Raw genomic sequence first — 21282 nt, 5'->3', positions numbered from 1 at the left:
CCTTTGAAAATAGTCTTTCCAAGCTCAAACATTACTGTGAAAACATATGTAGAAACATGAGGTGTAAAAGAAAATAATAAAAAAAACAACGCAATGATCAATGGTCTGATAGTTTTAGAATGATGAAGAGCTAGCTCAATACGTTTTCATTGCAAACAATTTAAAACATTTTTTTATATTTTCTACAAAGTTTTAAGAGTCCAGTCCAATCATCTTTTGATTTATTTTGATCTTAATTTTTTATATATGTCCTCAATCATGAGAAAAATGGTAGAAGAATATGTTTAAAACCATTTGTTCATTTATTCATTCATCTTCTTTCGTTTTGTTCTTTTGGGGGTCACGGGGCTCCCGGAGCCTATCCCGGCCACTTGTGGGCGAAGGCAGGGGGCACCCTGGACAGGTGGGCAGTCTGTCGCAGGGCATGTTTAAAACCAAAAACACATTATTTATCGGAGTGGGTCTTCAACATCGGAGTAATTCATTGCAGGGGCAGAGAGTCCCTGCTGCCTGATCAGGAGAAATAACACAAAATCCTGCTGGAAAAGTTTTAAATGGAGCACATTACCTACCTACATATAAACAAAGTTAAGTAGCCTCGTGCTGCACGAAAGCAAAGAGTGCACAAAAATTATTAGCATAAAATGAATAAAGAAAGTAGGTTTGCCTGACTGTGTTCAGTTTTCATAAGTAATGAGATGCTGCAGAATTAAAATGAACTTGAGAACAACGACTCCTGGGTTTTTTTCTGTTTAACAGGCCATTACTTGACTATGTGACAAACAATTACACTCCTTGTTAAACTAATGTTTCCTCACATAACATGTCAGACAAAAGCCCCTAAGGAGAAATTAATTGGTTTGAGACTTTCAGGACTCATTTTTCCAAATGAGAGTTTGGATACTGCATAATTTTGGGCCCAGTACACTACAGTAATCGTTTTTTGTTTTTGTTTAATATTATCATGTTTATTTTACTTTTATGGTCAACACTTTTTGTCTTCAGCGCACTGAAGAAACTGGGGTTTTCTCAAAAACTTATCCTTTTTTCAGTAATAATTTAGTAACTATGGCGAAAAAAGAAAACTGTTTTTATCTTATTTTTGCTACGATTTTTGAAAATCATTTGAAACAAAAAGCAAATATATTTGAGTAACAGATCAAAAGAAGTTCAAACAGGAGTTTTTGAATAGGACCTTCAGATTAGAGTTGTGCAACTGGAGTTGGTTTTCTGCTAGTTAACAATAAAAGCGAATAAATAAATCCTACAAACGGTAAGCATTGCTTTTTCATTCAGATATTTTCCAACTCTGATATTCAGCATTACTTAGCTACATCTAAAGAGATGTGATTAAACACTAAAGGAGACTGAGATTTGGATTTTAGACATTTTTTTCCTTCAACAAAAATGTTTGAGGATTTCTGGTAAAAAAAAAAAAATATTACAATCCAAATTTAAAAGGAATAATTAAAGTTACATTCAAACAACATAAACAAAGTAAAATAGTTTTTTTTAAAACACATTAAAAATATGAAAAACATAGAATAAAAAACACATCAATGTAATTTTGGGATATTTTTTCCAAATACTTAAGGCCGGACTGTTTGGAAGATAGAAACAACTTTAAGGAACTAAGTGTGTTCATTTCCTTTTTTAATGATCTGACATATAAACAATTACTTTTTGTAAAACAATAATGACACTTTTGGACACAATTTGCTAACTCTAACAATTTACCAACTCTAGAATAAATGTGAATAATTTATTAAATGCAATAAAAAAGGACTCAAATGTAGAAATAGTAGTATCCCTTCATGCCTGTTTCGCATTTTGGTTTACTCTGGGAATATTTGGTATTTAATGATTTTAAGGTATAAGGCTTTATTACAAAAATATTTATGTTCAAAAAGCAGCAATACTTTGGCTGGCTATTGGAATCCAGCTAAGTATTTTCTCCACATATTTCTGTTGGTAACGTTTTATAGTCTAAGCCTTTAATGTGTTGTGGCTGTTGGCACATTTTTTCCTCTGTCAAAGTCCAATTCTGTCAGCTAAGTCTACTTTATGGCCTAGATTCCCCTGGCTTGAACAGATTCAGAAAGACTCGAGGAAAACAACAAAACAGAAACTCAAAAAAAAGGGGATCGCAGTAAATGCAGGCATTTGTGTTTTTTATAAATTGTAGTTAGTGTTTGCAAGTCTACAGAGAAATTAACAGTAGTGATGCTGGCCAAGAAACACCTTCAACGCACATCCAGACAATAAGATAGGAAAAAGTGTGCAGATTTTTTTTAATGTCCAGGATTAAAAAAAAAAAAAAAAATACACACATATGTATACATATGTACTTGTGTGTCAAATCGCAGCTTTGCAATGGCTTGTTCACTCACACCATAGAAGATATTTATGTTTTGACAAAATTTCATAAAATCTCACCACATTTTTTTTCTCCATTTCACAGACATCGACAGAACTGTCCTATCATCTTTTTTATACACAAGGAGTATGAGAAATACTGCTAAAAAGTATTTAACTGACAAAATTTTTGTTTCACAATCAAATAAACTTTTCTATGTGTGTGTTTAATGTTTTCCAGGAGATTTCCCATCTCCAGAGACAGAAAGCAGAACTGAGCCTTTGATACACTTCCTTAAGGGATTGAGTCAAATGCTGGAAATCTAAAGTAACTAAATACACTATCCCTTTTGTTTGTCTTTGCCTCTTTGCTTGCTAAAATGAAAAGTGTAAGATCCACCATCTTCCCACTGCCAATGTGGATCTACCAACGCCCACATGAAAGCTGTGTGGAGCGAGAGGGGAAAGAGGACGGTGTAGAACAACACGCAGCAAGTTCGCAGAGTCAGTGTGGCCAGTATCCCTCTTTGGAGAACGGATCAAAATGTGACTTCAAAAAGGGCTTGTCAAGACATTTTATAGACATTTTCAAAAACAAAGCACTACATTGACTTGTTCCTTTTTAAATTGAAGCAATTTGGGAAGCCTTAATGTCTATATAAATATGACCAGATGTCTTGTTGTAGTAAATAAAAATGAAATTTTAAAAAACCTTGTACTATTCATCACTGGTTAATATGTATTTCCAAAGTGAACTCCATTATTTGGGGGATTTTTTAAAGATTTTGCAGATATATCAAAACAAAGCTGAAACATCCACTCACTAAAAATACCTTTAAACACTAATGTTCCTGGAGTGGGTACAAGTACAATCAATTATTTAAGCATTGGTCTTTTCTCTAAGGTAAGACACTGGCTATGTCTCTCTATCAACTTCTGCTTGAGTTGTTTGCAGCATTTCTTTACATAAAAAAAGGCCTGTCATTCTGTGTCTCAAAGCAGGAGGCACAAGAGATGATGTGGAACGAGCAGTTAGCACGAAAGACAGGAGACACAAGTGCCTCCTCGCCTGTCACCAAGCTTACCTCAGCCATGCTGCATCTTTGCTGTTTCTCTGTGTGGTTCTAAGCAAACACGAATCTAGTGTCAATACTGTCCCTTTCTTTATTAGAGCAGGATATGAACAAAGTGAGACAGCTCACTTCCAAAGCTGAAGCAAACATGTCATAGCTGCTTGACACAGAAGCAGCAGAGCAGAGTTGGGGCATGACTGTGACGTAAGACTTCTACATACCTAGCAATCACCGACTTTTTCCGTTTGGCTAGACATCGTCAACATTTCAAAAACCCACTAAAATTGAAACCAAGTTTCACTTAAAAGTGTACGCAAGCCACTCATTTCAGCTTCAATACTAAAATACTTCCAAAAATAATTTCAAAGCGCACATTGGAAAATTTTAATCCTCCTCTCCAGTGATTAATCAAACCTCCAAAAACCAAATCTCTACTTATCTAAATTGCACATTTAGAGCTCATATTGTCCCCAAAAAAGTCCTGGCTTTGGTGAAATTGTATTCCCTGTTGCCTGATCTATTTCACAGATTATTAAATTACACATTTATGTATAATTCCTTACAAGCACTAAAGTCTAGTAAGATGAAGCATTCAAAGATGTCAAAATGTATAGTTGATGTTAGAAAAGACTTTTGGAGTCCATGAAGCCAAGAGGTGAAAGCTGCAAGCACAGTGAGGAAATTGGTACTGTGGATTTCTTTTGTGGCTTGTGTCACAAACTGGTGGTGGAGGACCCAAAATGCAGGAGACCAGGCTTGGTGACAGGAAATAAAACATTTAACTAGAAGGAGCTGCATTTGCAGAAGAAAATGCAGGGTTGAATGCTGTATTGCTGAATGAAAGCTGAATTTGCTGAAGAAATGGCTGAAATGTTTAAGATTTGAAGAACACAAAATGGCTGCCAAACTGTCGCCATCCCATAATAATTTCAAAACGTATGTCCAAATAATAGTCCAAAGCATTATAAGCATTTTAACGTTTGAATGGTGTCTCTTACTAAAAGTATGTTGAAGTTATAATGGTTGAAAGAAACAAAGGTTTTCAAGGATTCCCCATGTATTTAATGGAACAAAAAATCCTGGAAAACCCTGGAATATCTTGAAAGGTGCAAAGATTTGAAGGACTAAAAGTCATCGCTGAAAGGAATAAGCTGAAAGGGCTGAACATTGTAATAGTAGAATGGTTAAAATAGGTGAAAAATTGAAGGAGTTTAAATTTGAGTAGCTCAAGACTGGGAGGTATAAAGTAACAGAAAGACATAATTGTGCGAAAACTAAAGGTAAACGCTGTTTAAAGATGCAATTTATAAACAAAAAAAATTGATAAGACTGGGAATCGCAGGGTAATTCACAGAAAAATAATGGCAAAAACGATTTTTTTTATAATTGGTAAATTTCAAACCATCCTTTTAGCTGATTGACACACAAATTTATTTCCAAGTATGAAAAATAACTCTTTGCTTATGTCTCTGCTTCCAGGTAAGTGAATTAAAGCACATTTGTATCAATCTGCATCAAGGAGTTAAAGGTAGAAGCACTGAGAGTTTGTCAGTCTGCCCCAGGGCAGCTGTGGCTACATCAGTAGTCTACCATCACCACATATAAATGAGGAGAGAATGAATAATTGACATACATTGTAAGGACTATGAACATCTGGAAAAAGCGCAGATAAATCCAATCCCTTACTATTATTATTATTGAGCCAGAGACAGGAGATAGTAGGGCCGAAGATGTTGAGATTCTCTTTGGGAGAGACTAGGATGGATAGGATCAGGAATGAATCCATCAAAAGAAGATGTTTTGGAGACAAATGCAGGGAAGCGCACAGATGGTTTGGAGGTGTTAAGAGGAGCAAAAGTGATTACGTTGGTAAAAAGAGGATGAGATTGGAGCTACCAGGAAGGAAGACCAGTGTGGAGGCTCATGCATGTAAGTCATGAGGTTGGTTGGTGTGAGAGAAGAGGATGCAGAGGGTGGATCTAGATGGAAATGATACTCTGTGGCGACCCCTAAAAAGGGAGACGAAAGGCAAAGAAGAAACTGTTAAACCATCCTTGTTGATAAGACGCATAATAAAAGAGACGTTGGATTTAAACATTGGTGGAGATATATCTGATTTTTAACATCCAAAGTTGCCAAGTCAACAAATTATTTTATGAAAATGGTTTATTAACTGGAGGTTGTAGGAGCAAAAGAAAATATCCACTGACCTCCCTTAATAGCTTTCACTATGTCCTGAATGTAAAAATATTCTTGAGTAAAAACTCATCCAAGGAGGTGAAAGTTACTGAGTAGATTATGTTCAAATGGAAAAGCAAATAATTATAAGGTGTTATAGTATAAATTCAAAGTTATAGATCCAGGAAGGTTAAAGGTAAAAATAAAATTAAAAAAGTAAAAATCAGGACAACAGGCAAAAAGGCTGTACTACACAGGCTGAGAAGTACAGATGCATGGCAACGCAGAGGGAAGCCATCAAGTAATCAACACTCAGGAGGAGCATAGCTTACATCTGGCTAAGAAAATAAAGGCCCAGGCAGATAAGAAAACAGTAAATCAGGAGACAAACCAAGCTGCAGGCTCTTGTTTCAGAGGGGTAATTTCATTTTCATGGATGCCTGTCAATGTGTTCAGCCTTGGCGGGGAATAATACAACTTTGCCTGTGTGTTGCTCTGTTCTGAGGCAGCAGATCCACCTGTGCACACATTGTATTACAACCAATTAGTAACATGTTCCAACAAAAAATGACAGACTGCATACTGTGTTTTTGTGTGGAACATATTTTTTGAGGTCTCTCAACGATGAATGGAGTCTTTTATGTATTGATAGTGGCTATGACATCTCATTAGGATAGTATAGTCCAATATTTCATCATATTTGAATAAAGCTACATTTTGGTTTGAATACTAAGTTGTAAACTTTTCTTTTTTTCCACGCATCATTCTGTCCCTGTGTGCATATTATACGTCCACCTACGTACCCTCTTTGGTCTTTTCTTTACATCACACGCACCAATACATGCAATTCTCCAGAAGTGGAACATATCCCTCCAGCTGGACACAGAGTTTCCACAATCAATGCACACGGCACCCTGAGTCTCCATTGTGCACATCAGCAGAAAAATATAATTGAATCCCAAAATAACCTCCTCCCACATCCTCATTTTGTTTCAAGCATTGACAAAGTCACTTGAATAAGTGGTGTTAGCATAAAGGGCATAAAGACTGGGGACATGGAGATGTCTTAGTGGAGATATTGTAGCAAAATGCAATGTATGTTTGCAGATACTGGCTCAAGGCTCAACAGCGTGCAGAGTAATTAGACCTTGAAGAAGGTTTTGCTGACCATTACCTTTCACAGCAGTGATGCCGGATGGGAACACTGTGAGATGGCTTTTAATCTGTTAAGGCCTGAGGAGCTCCATCCGCAAGAGCGCAGGTGCACTCACATGTTGCATCAGGTATTAATGGTCTAAAAGAAATGTGCAATGAGAGGGAAAGAGGCCCAGTGATGCTGACATGGACCTCAGATACCATTTAGAAAAGGAGTGACACAGAAAATTCACCTTAAAATTAAATATGCTTCACAATTACAAATTAAAAATCTTAGATTCTGAGATAATTAAATTACTTCAAAATCATTAGCTTTTTTGAAAAATATCCAACCTGTTATTGGGTTTGAATGAATATTTTTTGTAATACCAGATAGAGAAAAAGAAAAGTCCACACAAAAGCATTTAAATCAACCTTTTTTGACTAATTTGGAAGATTGTTCTTTTATACATCTTCCCTTAAAACAGGTTGATAAATCTAGACATCCTACCGCCCTCTTTTGGTGATATTACCACCTGCAATTCTTAAAACTGAAATAAAATTGAAAGATTTTTTTTTGTGTGTGTGCATCCTTGTCTGCTCTGTTCTTTATTCTCCTGCTTTAGAACAAGAAGTCATGTGGAAAGAATTGAGATGGTAAATATTTTTAGCAGATTATTTGAATCTCTGATTTAGTAATGAAACATATGCATTTATTTCCTTGCATAATATGGACACTTCCCCTAAAGGAAAAAGCCAAAAGGGGTCGCCACAGCAAATCAGCTTCCTCCATCTACAACAACCCCTTGCATATGGACAATAAACTGACATTTTAAAATACCATTGTTGTGATTACTCTAAAACTCTAAAAAGATAATTAAAACCATGGATTAGCTGTGACTAAACAGTGGAAAGATTATGAAGCTGCACTTTGGGTTATTAACAGGTAGATGGAAGAATGCCCTTTTTGAGGATTTTAGCCCCAAATCCTTTACTTTTGTTTGATTTTCATTAAAATAAAAGAACATCGGCTAAGGTGTGTGTTGTAATAGAACATAAAGAAGCAAGTCTGACTCTTTTTCAGACAAAACCTAACATTTGGTTTTGTATATCAACGTTACAGATTTGTCATTTTCCGTTTTCGGTCCCTGGAGCAAAAGCTAAAATGAACATGTAACATCATGCAAAAGTTTATTCCAAAGGAAAAAGGATGGTGTTGGTTTGTAAAAAAAACAGTCATCAAAGCTGGTGTCATATAATTTGTGCAAAATTTAAAAAAAAAACTACATTCAAAAAATTATTCTTGGTTATGAAAGAGTAAACAGTAACTGGCTATGATGTTCTCTACATTTCTTAATAGAAATACAGTGGGACAAGAAAGTACTTAGTATTTATTCATAGGTATACCTTAACTATAAGAAACAAAATGTGAAAGAAAATCCATAAATTCACATTCTCTAATTTCTAAAAAAATTAATTGGAAATTATGTTGAAAATAAGAGTTTGGTCAACTTCAAAAAAAGCGAGATTTCTGGCTCTCACAGACCTATAACTTATTCTGTCAGAGAATCCTCTGTACTCCACTCTTTACTTGTATTAATTGCACCTGTTTGAATTCGTTATGTAAAAGACACCTGTCCACTCAGAATGCTGAGTTGCATCCAAAGAACACCATACCTATTGTAAAGCATGAGGGTGGAAGCATCATGCACTGAGGCAGTTTTTTTTTAGCAAAGGGACCAGGACGACTGATCCGTGTAAAGGAGAGAATGAATAGGGCCATGTATTGTCAGATTTTGAGTGACAACCTCCTTCCATCAGCAAGGGCATTGAAGATTAAACGTGGCTGGGTCTTTCAGCATGACAACGATCCAAAACACACAGCCCGGGTAACGTAGAAGGTTAAGGTATACCCAAAATGAAAATTACAGGCAAGAGAACTTGCGTGGGAGAACTTGCATAATTGGTGGCTGACTAAATTCTTTTTTTCCCCTCTGTATTTTACCACAACTAACTAAGACTGCCTCACACTTGTTACATTGGCTCGTTTGTTGCACGAAAACAAATGTCCATGTTTTAAAGCCAGGATCCATAAAAACTAGTTTTGGCCAGAATATCCACAAGCACCTTTTGCACCCAAAATGTTATATGATGATTGCTCAGTAGCTGTTTCAACATAAAAAACAGTTGTCTCTTGATATTTTAGGCTTATTTAATAATAGCTTTAATAAATCCAATTTTTAATTTAAGTACTACAGCTTAACTGTCTGGTTTTAAAACAATCAAAATCTAATTTTATACCAATATTTTTGATGTTGCATGCTAAATAATGAAACAAATGTCATTCACTTCAATTCACAAATACAGTATTAATCATTAAAAGAAAATTAAATTTATAGTTTACAAAGGAAATTAATACCTTTTCTGTAAAAAGTGCCAACAATAAAGACCATAGAACACTTAAATATGTTAGTATTTGAAAAAAAAGGCACTTGGTGGGTTAATTTTCTCGGTATTTACTGGATCAGGGATGTTGAGACCAATTAGAGGTGCAAATTACATAGTTCAGCCATCTCCTGCTGTGAAAGCCAGTTTAAATACCACAGTCAGCTGATGTTGAACCCTACAATAAACAGAAGCTATTTGCTTGTGTTAATACAGATTAGCATACAGTAGCCAAATTTCTTTTTGGTTTTAATGATACAGTGACCCACAATTGATTAATTTAAGCTGAAAAATGTCTGAAAAGTAAAAATGCAGATTAATCAGAAAATGGCTTTTTTTTTTTTTTAGATGCTGAGACCTTGTGGGATCCTTCTATTTGGCTTTTTTTTTTTTTGTGAAAATATGTTTTAAGGATGACATATGTTAAAACTGTGAAAGTAATAAAATTTCCTGTTTTGATTTCTATCTATCTGTCTCTATGTATACATATAGTTTGAAATACTTACTGATTAGCACAATCTCATTAAACCTTTGTTAACCTAAAATCAGTTCAAAACTCTGCTGCTGAAAAGGCCCCTGGAGTAGCTATTTCTATAGCAAGATCACATGCAGACACACATGAGACTCACACCCAGGAGCAATCAGCACTGATTAGGTGGCTCATAAAACACATAAATCAGTTTGATGAGACTGGATAACTGGCTCCCTATCAGGACTCAGACACTTGCTGTTAGTGTATTATTAGAATTTAGTGTGACAGTGTGTCACATATTGAAGGTTTGATTTTCTTTTTCCTTTTGTGCCACACCGTCCATTATAACCACAGTGATGCCTTTGTTTAATTTTTATCTGATAACTGACAAAAATTGGGGGAAATATAGTTCTTCTGCAAAGACATCTTTTTGATGTTACCACAATTCATTTTATTTTAATAATTGTTATAATATTAAAGTAATTATTAATTTATAAGTTCACATAAGCATGAGTGCTTCCGATTTAGACACTGATTCAGCTGATAACAGCACACTTTCTCTGTTTGCTGGTAAACACACACTTCCAAGCCCCTGATTATATGTATTAACAGTTCAAAATGGTTTCACACAAAAAATTATAATAAAACAAAACAAAATGTAAAGTTTTTTGTTATTTTTGGTAGACTTTGGTTATTGACAGATCAACACAAAGGTTATTGATTATTAAAGGACACACAGATAAGAAGAGTACCGGTAGATGAGATAGGCATCGTAATTGACCACAAATGAAGTTGGAAAGCCCAGGTTAAAAAATGTTGCTATAAAATATCAAGGAGTTTAGGGATACTTAAAGTTATTATAAATTATTTTTAATAAAATACTATGTAAATAATATATAGTTTGCTGTTACTGCTCTACATCAACTATAGCAATGAGGTATGGGAAAACACCTTCACCACCTGAATGCCACTATGCATGTTGCAAAAATTAGCCATCAGAAAAATTCATATATACAAGCATTTTATTCTATAAATCAAAGGTTACTAAAGGTTAAAGATATAATGAAATATAATAAAATGCAAATCAATGTAGAGAGCTAAAAATAACATATTTCCATGCAACATACAAGAACTGTTTCAGAGAAGAAATGACAAATGTTCACCAAGAAAGAATAAGTAACCTTTTGTAAAGGCAACCCAAAAAGTTTGTGCATTTTTGTCCTTGGGGTGAGGTTGTGGCACAACATGGAGAAAAGCATCATGAATGAAAATGATACACAATTTTTAAAAACACCATACAGCAAATCTTGGAAATGTATACCGGTAAGTTAAAAAAATGAGAAGCCTAATGGGACAAAGTACGGACAATCATGACTTGTGAAGTTGTTTTTGTAGCTTGATGCTTTTTGTTTTTTTCTTTAATTCTTCTTTGTTTAAGTGAATATTGATTATACGCTTAAGATGTGTATGCATAAAATATAGTAAGACTGGGGTTAGGAATAGATAAGATTTTCTTTTACCCACTCCACCCACTCACTTTATCAACAACTGCTTTTCATGTTTATTTAACTTATTTTGTGTCTGTGAATAAAATGACATAAAATCAATTCATTTTCCTTGTCAACATGTGACAAAAAAGTTATTAAGATTTTGGATGAATACGTTTTCAAAATGACAGGAATGTGTCTACCTGAATTAAGGGAACAAAACTTGATCTGCCTTCTCTGAGTTCTATTGAAAAGCCTTTGAGCAACTTTGTTTGGCTGCTATCAAGAAAAAAGTTAAATGAACTAACGTTTGGCCTAGCATTGCAGTACAGATGTAGCCTTTAGGTTGTAAGCACGTGATGGCGTGCAGTGTCTAAAAAAATACCAAGTATTTGTAATTATAAAAAAAAAGTCAAGGTTCTGTGTTCCTTCCTGTCATGATCCACTCACCACTCTGGATCCACAGGAGTTATGTCTATCCTTGGAGGAGCTCCAAAAGGCAGAGATGTTGGTCTTGCGATGATCTCACTGTCTGGTGTTCGTGACCTCTCTCCCTGACGCCATGACAAGGGGGGCAGCTGCAGGTTGCCCGAAAAACGCCGTCGGCCTCGCCGCAAATCAACAGCCAAAGTGCAAGAGGGAGAAGTGAAAGACTCACTGTGGCAGCAGTCGGTAGGTTCTCTGCTGTCCTGAGGACAGAGGACACAAGAAGAACAATGGCTAAGTAAGTACAAGAATTCTATTAAATTCATAAAAATGTTTTTAAGGGTAAAACATGTTTTTGCTTGTTTAAAAAAAAAAAAAAAAAAAAAATTGTGACTTTTTTTAATCCTGCCCCAACTAATGTCTTTAGAACTGTCATAATTTGTTTCCCCACCAGGTGATGCTGTTAGCTTATTTTTTTAATATTAGGGAAATGAATGACCACAGCAGACCCTGCAATTGTTTATAAAATGACAAAATAAAAAAAATAAATGTCATCCAACCACTTTAGTAGGAATTATTCAAAAAAAGGGAAAATCCAAAACAATACTCATTCTACTTTATTTAAAGTTTTTAGTCAGAGTTAAATATTTGTTATTGAGTTGTATATTTAGTTTAAAAAAAAGTAGATGCCTAGAAGATTATTTCAATTAAAAAATCAATTAAGCATAATAAAAAGCAAACTTCCATGTGATCGAAATAGTACATGTCCTTTAAATAACTTATTTTACAACAAAAACTCAAATATATTTCTATTTTGTTTTGCTCTTTTATTGCACACGGCTCTCTGATACTGAAATGTATTTACTTCATTTTCCTGATGGAAGCGTGTAAATATTCAGGTTTATAATTTAGCTGGACAGTCTAATTTAAATTATTTTCCAAGCTACAAAAAAAAAACAGAAAATAGTTAAAAAGGGCTTGTTTACTTGTTTTTCCAGTCCATTTTAAATTTCTATTGATAGTAAACAACTAACCTTTAAACTAGATTTTACTTTAAACTTTAAAGTAAAATCTGAAGTTGTATTCTTGAAAGTATTGATTAACCCAATATACCTACTTACTCCATGTTAACAAGAGGAAAAAAGCTGTTATGAAGGGCAACGTCCTTAAGCCTGATCAATTCAAGGAAATGCTTTGTTTTTATGACTCTCAAGACCTCCAACCTAAAGAGACTGTCCCTATTATTTACTTGGATGAACTTTGGGCGGATGCAGGGTCAATTACATGTTTAAGTGACAGCAGCTTTGCAGTATTTGATTAAGTAATGCAAGCATGAAGGAAAATGAGATGCACCTGTATGATGAAGATTTTATACAGTGACTAATGATGAACAATTATCCTGTCACATGATCATTCTTTGAGAAGAGCTGATCAACAACAGAGACAAAATCATCATCATCTTAGCACTTAGCATCAGTGTTGGACTGAAGGATAAACTCACCAAAAGGAGCCAGAACAAAGATGCAGCTGCAACTTTAAAAAAAAAAAGCTGAACTCCAATCTGCAAAACTGAAAGCATGAAGCTTGTTCAATATTATTCCCTTTTCCACATTTTGTAAAACTGGTTAAAAACAGCACAGAGACTGTCAGTAATGTCAGTTTTCAGGGTTTTTTTCTTTTTAATTATTTTTTGCACCTTGTTTCAAAAAACTTTGGATGCAGAAATAAAAAAGCTAAATGTGAAATGTTCACTGTGTGCAATAAATAGAAAATAAATAGAAAATAATCTGCTCATAATCTGCATAATCATAATCTGCATGATGATAGGAAAGCGTGTTTGTTGTGACTCCACAGTAAAGTCCTTTTGTTAATATAGTAGCACTCATAGTTGGAGGAGTTAGAAAAATATTATATCTTTCTCCATTGTTGTGGTTGAATTTCAATAAGTAATGAACTGTATTAGTTACAATGTCTAATGTACATGTACATGAGTCTCAATGGGATTTTCCTGGTTTAATAATAGCAAAATTATAAAATAAAAAATTACTGTCCAACTCATTGTTTTAGCTTAAAATATGACTTCTTCCATTTCTTTGAGTACCATAAGTTTTTCTTTTTTCATGTTTCCCACTAACATTTCAAGTGTCAGACTTGGACTGTTTCTCATTACTGTGGATGTTCTGGGACTTACAGTAAGTCCAGACTGCAAAGCAGTTTTCACATTAATTAGTCATGACAGCTTGCAGCTACTTTTCCTGCAACACTGATTTGGAGGTTTTCTGCGCTTTACGCGCAGATACTAAGAGCATCCCATTATACATGTCATCTCACAATGCTAGACCATCAAACAAAAGCAGGACACAATTAAGATTTACATCATAAAATATTTAATAAAGTTACCTATTTTTCTCTATATCAAAGTCTTTAGTCATGTGGTTTTGCTGGAAAATATGCGAGCAGTCTGCCTGCTAAAAGCTGGGTATACAGCAGGAAGTCCATCACAGGGAAACACATAGAGAAACATTCACTCCCATAATGACAACTCAAGCCGCATGCGTGTTTTTACACTATAGGAGAAGAATCTAGGTTGCCTGAAGAGAACACTCACAGGGATAGCAAGTCCTCACAAAAAAAAACCCTCAGCCATGATCACAACAAAAAAGGACATGCTTCCTATGAGGCGTCATTGATAACCACACCACCTCAAACGCATTCATAAAACAGACAGCAGACAAATTACAAGCAGCGTATTCTCTCTATTGAAATGAGCTTTGAAAAATTACATTAAGCACAAGCCAGAGTGAGATTGGTTTTCAAATGATTAATGCAATCATGAGTGTGGCTTGTTGAAACATTTACGTCTCAGTGAGGTAATGGAATAATTAAAACAATGAATCATTCCTGGTGCTGGAAGCTAACACAGCTGGGAAACAGATCAGTGTGGCAACAGCCCCTGACAAACATGTCAAGCGTCAAAAGGTAGCAGGGTTACGACATCAAGTTCAAACGCACAGTTAATGACATTGTGGCTGTGCAGTCTTCCCAGTAGGGGTGTAAAAATTCATTTTAACAATGATCCAATTCATATCATTATTTGTTGGCTTGATCATTTTTTACTGTGATCACATCTGTGTTGTCCGCTGTGATGGCACTTGGTCGTTTTTATGTTATAGTAAAAGAAATCTACCATGTCTCAATCCCGATGGTATTTTTCAAGATCAATTTCAGTGATTTATTTCGTGGGTGCACAGTGACGCAGTGGTTAGCGCTCTTGTCACAGCATGAAGGCCCTGGGTTAAGCCCTGGGGACCTGAAACAGAATCACCACAGGGGACCTTTATGTGTGGAGTTTGCGTTCTCCTTGTGCATGCGTGGGTTTCCTCCGGCAGGCTCCCACCGTCCAAAAAGGGGCTGCCAGAGTGTGACCCCAAAATGGATAGAAAATAACCGTTTTATTTGATTTTGAAACAATTTTATAGGTCAATTCGATTTACAGACAGATCAATCTGATTGGATCGCTTAAAATATAAATCGATTCATTGATTAAGTCGATTAATTGTGATACCCCTACTTCCCATGAAAAGAAACAGGTAGAATTTAAAAAAAAAGAACATGAGAAGTCATAATTTGGTGTTACGAATTAATAAGAGATATTTGTCTCCAGAACATTTTACCACCTTGAAAAATAATGTGTGTGTGACGTTTTTCTGACAAGAACCTTATAAACAGTGATGCAGCACTCTCGCTAGAACTGAGCACAATGGCAAAAATATTCCCCGTGCAGATAATGCAAAACTGACTTAACAGGCAGTGTTGCATTATCTGCAACACTGACTAACTGGCATCTATGCTGTTACCCATCAACCTTACTCTTTCATTTACTTTCCAGTGATGCTTTTTTATTACTCTACATTAAAATTAACCTCCCCCACCTCCTGTTGTACTCCATTAGTTCTACATGTTCATGAATTGAAAACTTTATAAGATGTTCAAAAAGCTGGCGTTTACGTGGCTAAGGTCCTTATAAAACAACCAATTTAACATGATCAATTCAGATCATGAATCACACTATGATAGAAAGTAAATTTTAGCCTGAAGAACACTGTGACTCCTGAAATGAGACATTCATGAGTCACTTTTCCTTTATTCTGAATACCGGTAGTCATATTTTTCTTCCCTCTGTCACAAAATTGAAAGGTAGAAGGTCATTTTGGTGAATAAAAATGGATGAAACAGAACTATGGATGAACTCAAGGCCTAAACCATTTTCACTGCTCTGAGTCTTACTAATGGATGAAAGTTTCTTAGCTTTTAATCTTTTTAAACACGTGTCAGGAAATTCATGCATAGTCTGAATGGGATGTGTTCAAAATATGAGTTAAATATTGATTGTGCACAAAAAAAAGTTTAAGCAGATATTAATGTCAAAAAAAATGTATGCTCCTGTATTTCACCAGCTGCAAAATTGTTCAAACAGTCTTTTTCAAAAATAGATATGTTTTGTGCTTATACAGCAACCCTGTGCTCTGCTTTGAGAACAGGAGACATCACTTTGCAAAAACACTATAAAAAAGTGTTTTTTGCTGGTATAAGTAATTTTAAATTACAGTCTAAGCAACCACAACATTTCAAAAATAACTATGACTTTAATATCTTTAATATCTAAGGCTAATTAATAATATTTTATAACATAAAAAGTAGGTATTTAATCATTTTACAACTGTAAACCACTTCAGCCTGACTTTAAACCAAATGTTTAAGAAACATTGCATCTTCCAGTTGCCTGATATTGATCTTATGTCTAAAACCAAAGATCATTTTATGAGAGTTTTGGAAAAAGGTTGTGAGATTGTAATTAGTGTGTGTAGCCACTTCAATAGAAATGTACACATCTTTAAAGTCAGTGGCTGATCACAGAAACAGTCACTAACTCTGTAAACTGATCAATTTAAAAAGAGGAGATAGGTCTGCGATGTTCATCATAGATACACTTCAACTGTGAGAAACAAATTGAAAAAAAAAATAATAATAATAATACGGCAAATTACATTGTATGTTTGGTAAAAATTCCTCCGTAGAATGGTTATTTTGTCGATATCCAAAATTCAGCTTAGTACTTTGTAATTCTTCTTAATTCTTACTTTCTAATCCTAATTGGTAATAATAAAAGTCACACTATAGCTTGTATTTTGGTCCATTCTTCCATGTAAATCTCCTCAAGAGCTGTGAAGTTTTGGTGCTGTTGCTGGGCAATACAGACTGACAACTCCCTCCAGAACCTTGAAATGCTTGTTATGTACATTCTTCTTTGTAGCCCAGGCAATGTGTTTGGGATCATTGTCATGTTGAAAGATCCAGCCATAATTCATCCGTAATGCTCTCACTAATGAAAGAAGGTTTATGCCTAAAATCTCATCAAATGGCCCCTTTCTTAATTTCCTTAATGCAGATCAGTCGTCCTGTCCCCTTTGCAGAAAAACAGACACAAAACATGATATTTCCACCCCCAGAGAGTTTAATTTTTGTTTTATTTGACCACATCATATTCTCTCAATCCTCTGGATCATGTTTTTTGTGTGTTTTTAACATACTCTAGTAAAAAAAATTTAGTGATGGAGGACAGATGTAAAGAAAATTAGGATTAGAACTGGGTTTCTGGGTATGTCTTTATTCAAATTGTGTTGAATCAGGAGCAGACAAAAAAATGCAGTTTACAAAAAGCTTGTAGGTGTGACGTACAAACTACAACTGGCAGGTCACAAGCTGCCTGTTTTGCTCCATGCTGACAAATTCACTTGCAGACAAATAAATCTTCTTTCTCCTTCGGCTTTACCCATCAGGGGTCGCCACAGCGAATGAGTCGCATGGTAAACTTGGCAATGTTTTACGCCGGATGCCCTTCCTGACGCAACCTTCTCAAAGCAACCGGGCTTGGGACCGGCACAGAAGTAGAGAAGGGAACAGGGAGCAGCACTGAATCGAACCCTGGTTTCACGGACGGAAGGCGCCGCAAACCAGCACGAGCCAAACCGGCTCCCACTTGCAGACAAATAAATACATTAAATAATTTGTTTTCCTTTTCTGAGCAGCTGGATAGCTCCAATATCGCTCACCATTTTTGTTAGGTTGGGGGTGTGAGAGGCTGTAAGCGAGAGTTTAAAGAAAAGGATGATGGTACATGAGTGCATACTTATTTCACCCCAAAGGTCCCACCCACAACTCCTCAGAGGTGAATTTCTGATAAATTCCTGCCACTGTGCAGAAACTATGTCCTAGGAAACGATACAGGTTTTTTGGTTTTGCCAAAAAGTGGCCTAATCATAATCAGTGGAAAGACTTTTACAATAGATTTTTTTTTTTAAATACCTCCATTCTCCCCAATTTTTTTCTTACTTTAATCAAATCATTTCTTTCAAGCTCAGTTTTGCAGTTAGAATAGATGGGTATCAAGGTAAATTAAGCCTAATATTACATACATACACACATTTAACGTATTACTCTTCTTTCATTCTGATTCATTTCACAGCTTCCTCAACAACATTCAAAGCCCTCTGCACTCCTGACTTGCTGCCCCTGAGGTAACAAAACATCAGGGATGACATGATCACATTATCTAAGAAAACAACACCTGTTTCCTAGTAAAAAAACTGCAGGTATACAGATGAAACAGAGAGAGAGTGATTTACGCTTGATGGGAAGCAAACCGGAAAAGAGAGGAGACAAATATGCACATACAAACCAAAAGGTTTGGAGCAACAGGGGGTACGCTCATAAAGGAGGGAACGAACAGAGAAAGTAAGAATGGGAGAGAGATGTTTGATGTAAAATATGAGAAAAACAAGGAAGACGAAAAGATTGACATAGTAGCACCATGAGACCAATTAGCAGAAAAGATCAGTATAGCATGAAGTCAGTTATTTATATAGATATTGGCTCCTTGCAATGCATCTAAACATCTGTGCTTTTTATGAACATCCAAGAACAAACCCCCACCTGATAATTCAACCAAATGCATACAAATGTGGCAAACGGTTTGCTGATCTCTTTAGGGTAACTGTGTCTGTTTTTCTGGGGGTTTTTTCTCATGCTTTTTTATGGTGAAGCTGTAATATGCAAACAGTAAAAAGCAAAAGAGAAAAATGAATCAGCAAATTAAAACAAATAAACTGCACTTAATAGCCTGGTTCAAAGAAACCTTTTTATGCTTTCAAAGATATTCCTGTCATCTTTAACAAAAGGTCATTTTAGAACTGTTTGCCCCATTCAGTTGAATTTATAGTCTGCTTGAAGTGATAACAAATTTCTTCTGAGGTTGACAAGAGAACAGGATATTAATAAAATTGTTGTGTGAATTATTGCTTGTCTTTGTCTCTTTAATAATCTTTTTTTATTGCTGCCAAATAGCCCGCGTCTCAGAAGAGAGACAACACAGAAAGCCAGCTTTCTCTAAGATGCCACATAAAATGCATGACGTGTGATAAATTTAGCTCTGTACAGGGTTCAGCATTAAAACATCTAGGGCAAAATTTGCTGAGGGCCATTTTCAATGACTTTTGTTTTATTTATTTGGCTTACAAAAAAATTTTTGCTGAAGAAACAATGACAGAAGCAAGAAAATAAATATTTATCTTTGTGTTTCTTTAATTCTAACCTCTTTTCCCTTAAAATTCAAAATGTGCAATTAAATCATTAGGTTTATAATTTGATTGATTCATAAAAAACATTAACGATAAGTGTATCATCTGGTTCTGTTTTTCAGAATTTTGTTAAATAGAATAAATTTAAGATAAATGTTGATTATGAATTGAAAAGGTTCTCATTTATAACAAGATCCTACATATCATATATATATATATATATATATATATATATATATATATATGTATATATATATATATATATATATATATATATATATATATATATATATATATATATATATATATATATATACATATATAGTCCTACCAATGGTTAGAAAGGTCTGGCCTACAGGACAGTACTGAAGCGCTCATCCTGGCAGCTCAGGAACAAGCCCTGAGCACCAGAGCGATAGAGGCTCAGATCTACCACACCAGACAAGACCCAAGGTGTAGGCTGTGCAAAGAGGCGCCTGAAACAATCCAGCACATAACTGCAGGGTGTAAGATGCTGGCAGGGAAAGCATACATGGAGCGCCACAATCAAGTGGCTGGAATAATATACAGGAACGTGTGTGCAGAATATGAACTGGAAACCCCAAGGTCAAAATGGGAAACACCTCCGAAGGTGGTAGAGAATGAGAGGGCAAAGATACTGTGGGACTTCCAGATCCAGACTGATAGGATAGTAATGGCGAACCAACCAGACATTGTAGTGGTGGATAAAGAACAGAGGAAAGCCGTTGTGGTGGATGTGGCAGTGCCAAGTGATGGGAACATCAGGAAGAAAGAACATGAGAAACTGGAGAAATACCAGGGACTCAGAGAAGAACTGGAGAAAGCCTGGAAAGTGAAGGTGACAGTGGTGCCTGTGGTAATTGGAGCACTCGGGGCAGTAACCCCCAAGCTGGAGGAGTGGCTACAACAGATACCTGGAAAGACCTCAGACCTCTCAGTCCAGAAAAGCGCAGTGCTAGGAACAGCTAAGAGACTGCGCAGGACCCTCAAGCTCCCAGGCCTCTGGTAGAGGACCCGAGCTTGGAGGAGAAACCACCCGCGGAGGGTGAGAGGGGCGTTTTCTTTATACATAGATATACATTATGTATATATTAGATTTGTTAAATTAATAAAAGACTTTGGTTATCTGTAAACAGATAGTTAAATGGAAAGCCTTTTCCAATATGTACCACTAAAAATGAATGCAGTGTTGGAAAAAGTCCAGCTTTGGTATTAAAATCCCTTATGAACGACAAACTTACTATGTTAAACTTGGCGATATAGGACTTAGCTGAGTTTTCATAATGTTGTGAGCATGATTTGTAATTTGATTATTTGATTTAGAAATGAAATTAAATAAAATATTGCACTAATAATAATGAAATCATCTCAGTTTGGAGCCATTGAAGTAAAACTATGGCAAAAATCCTTCTAATGCATGAAAAGAGGGTAGAGAAAGGAACTGCAAAAGCTAATCAATTGAAAGAAAAAATATAAAACATCTTTAAAAAGTTTATTTATTTTGACCACATACACAATGACAACATTTAAAACATCATATTCAAGTTTGCTACCATTTTATTAATTAAAATGAATGTAATATTAGGCTGAATGTATTAATTAACTACGGACACCGCTCCGCCTGTCAATCTCACGCTCCAGTCTTCCCTCACTGGTGAGCAAGATCCCAACGTATTTAAACTCCTCCACCTGGGGCAGGGGGAATCTACCCACCAAGAGGTGGCAAACTACCTTTCTCCAGTCGAGAACCTCAGCCTCAGATTTAGCAGTGCTGACCCTCATCCCAGCCGTTTCACACTCGGCCGCTAACCGCTCCAATGCACACAGGAGGTCCTGGCTCGATGAAGCCAACAGGACAACATCATCTGCAAAAAGCAGAGAAGAAATCCTGTGGTCCCCAAACCAGACCCCCTCTGGCCCCTGGCTGCGCCTAGAAATTCTGTCCATAAAAACTTTGAACAGAGTCCAACGGAGTCCAACGTGGACCGGGAACAGGTCTGACTTACTGCCGGCTATGCGAACCAAGCTCTTACTCCAGTAATACAGAGACCGGA

General features: G+C 35.8%; 1 protein-coding gene across 3 annotated transcripts in view; it reads right to left on the bottom strand.

Moving 5' to 3' along the window:
- The window catches only part of pde4ba (phosphodiesterase 4B, cAMP-specific a), a 196367-nt gene that overhangs the window by 151862 nt on the left and 23223 nt on the right, over positions 1 to 21282 (bottom strand). The window contains exons 1-3 of one of the 3 annotated variants that reach the window (XM_078945944.1): positions 12692 to 12711; positions 11803 to 11833; positions 11595 to 11722 (exon numbers count right to left, since the gene is read on the bottom strand). In XM_078945944.1, the coding sequence (XP_078802070.1) occupies positions 11595 to 11722; positions 11803 to 11833; positions 12692 to 12696 (164 nt within the window). In that variant the 5' untranslated portion in view covers positions 12697 to 12711. Of the gene's footprint in view, positions 1 to 11594; positions 11834 to 12691; positions 12712 to 21282 lie in introns of those variants that run through there. The other 2 variants (XM_078945945.1, XM_020702441.3) reach the window with 2 other exon arrangements.

The sequence above is a fragment of the Oryzias latipes genome, chromosome 4, assembly GCF_053564925.1.
Source record: "Oryzias latipes strain Hd-rR chromosome 4, Olatipes_Hd-rR_3.1".
Lineage (NCBI taxonomy): Eukaryota > Metazoa > Chordata > Actinopteri > Beloniformes > Adrianichthyidae > Oryzias > Oryzias latipes.
This window is presented reverse-complemented; position numbering and strand designations above follow the sequence as displayed.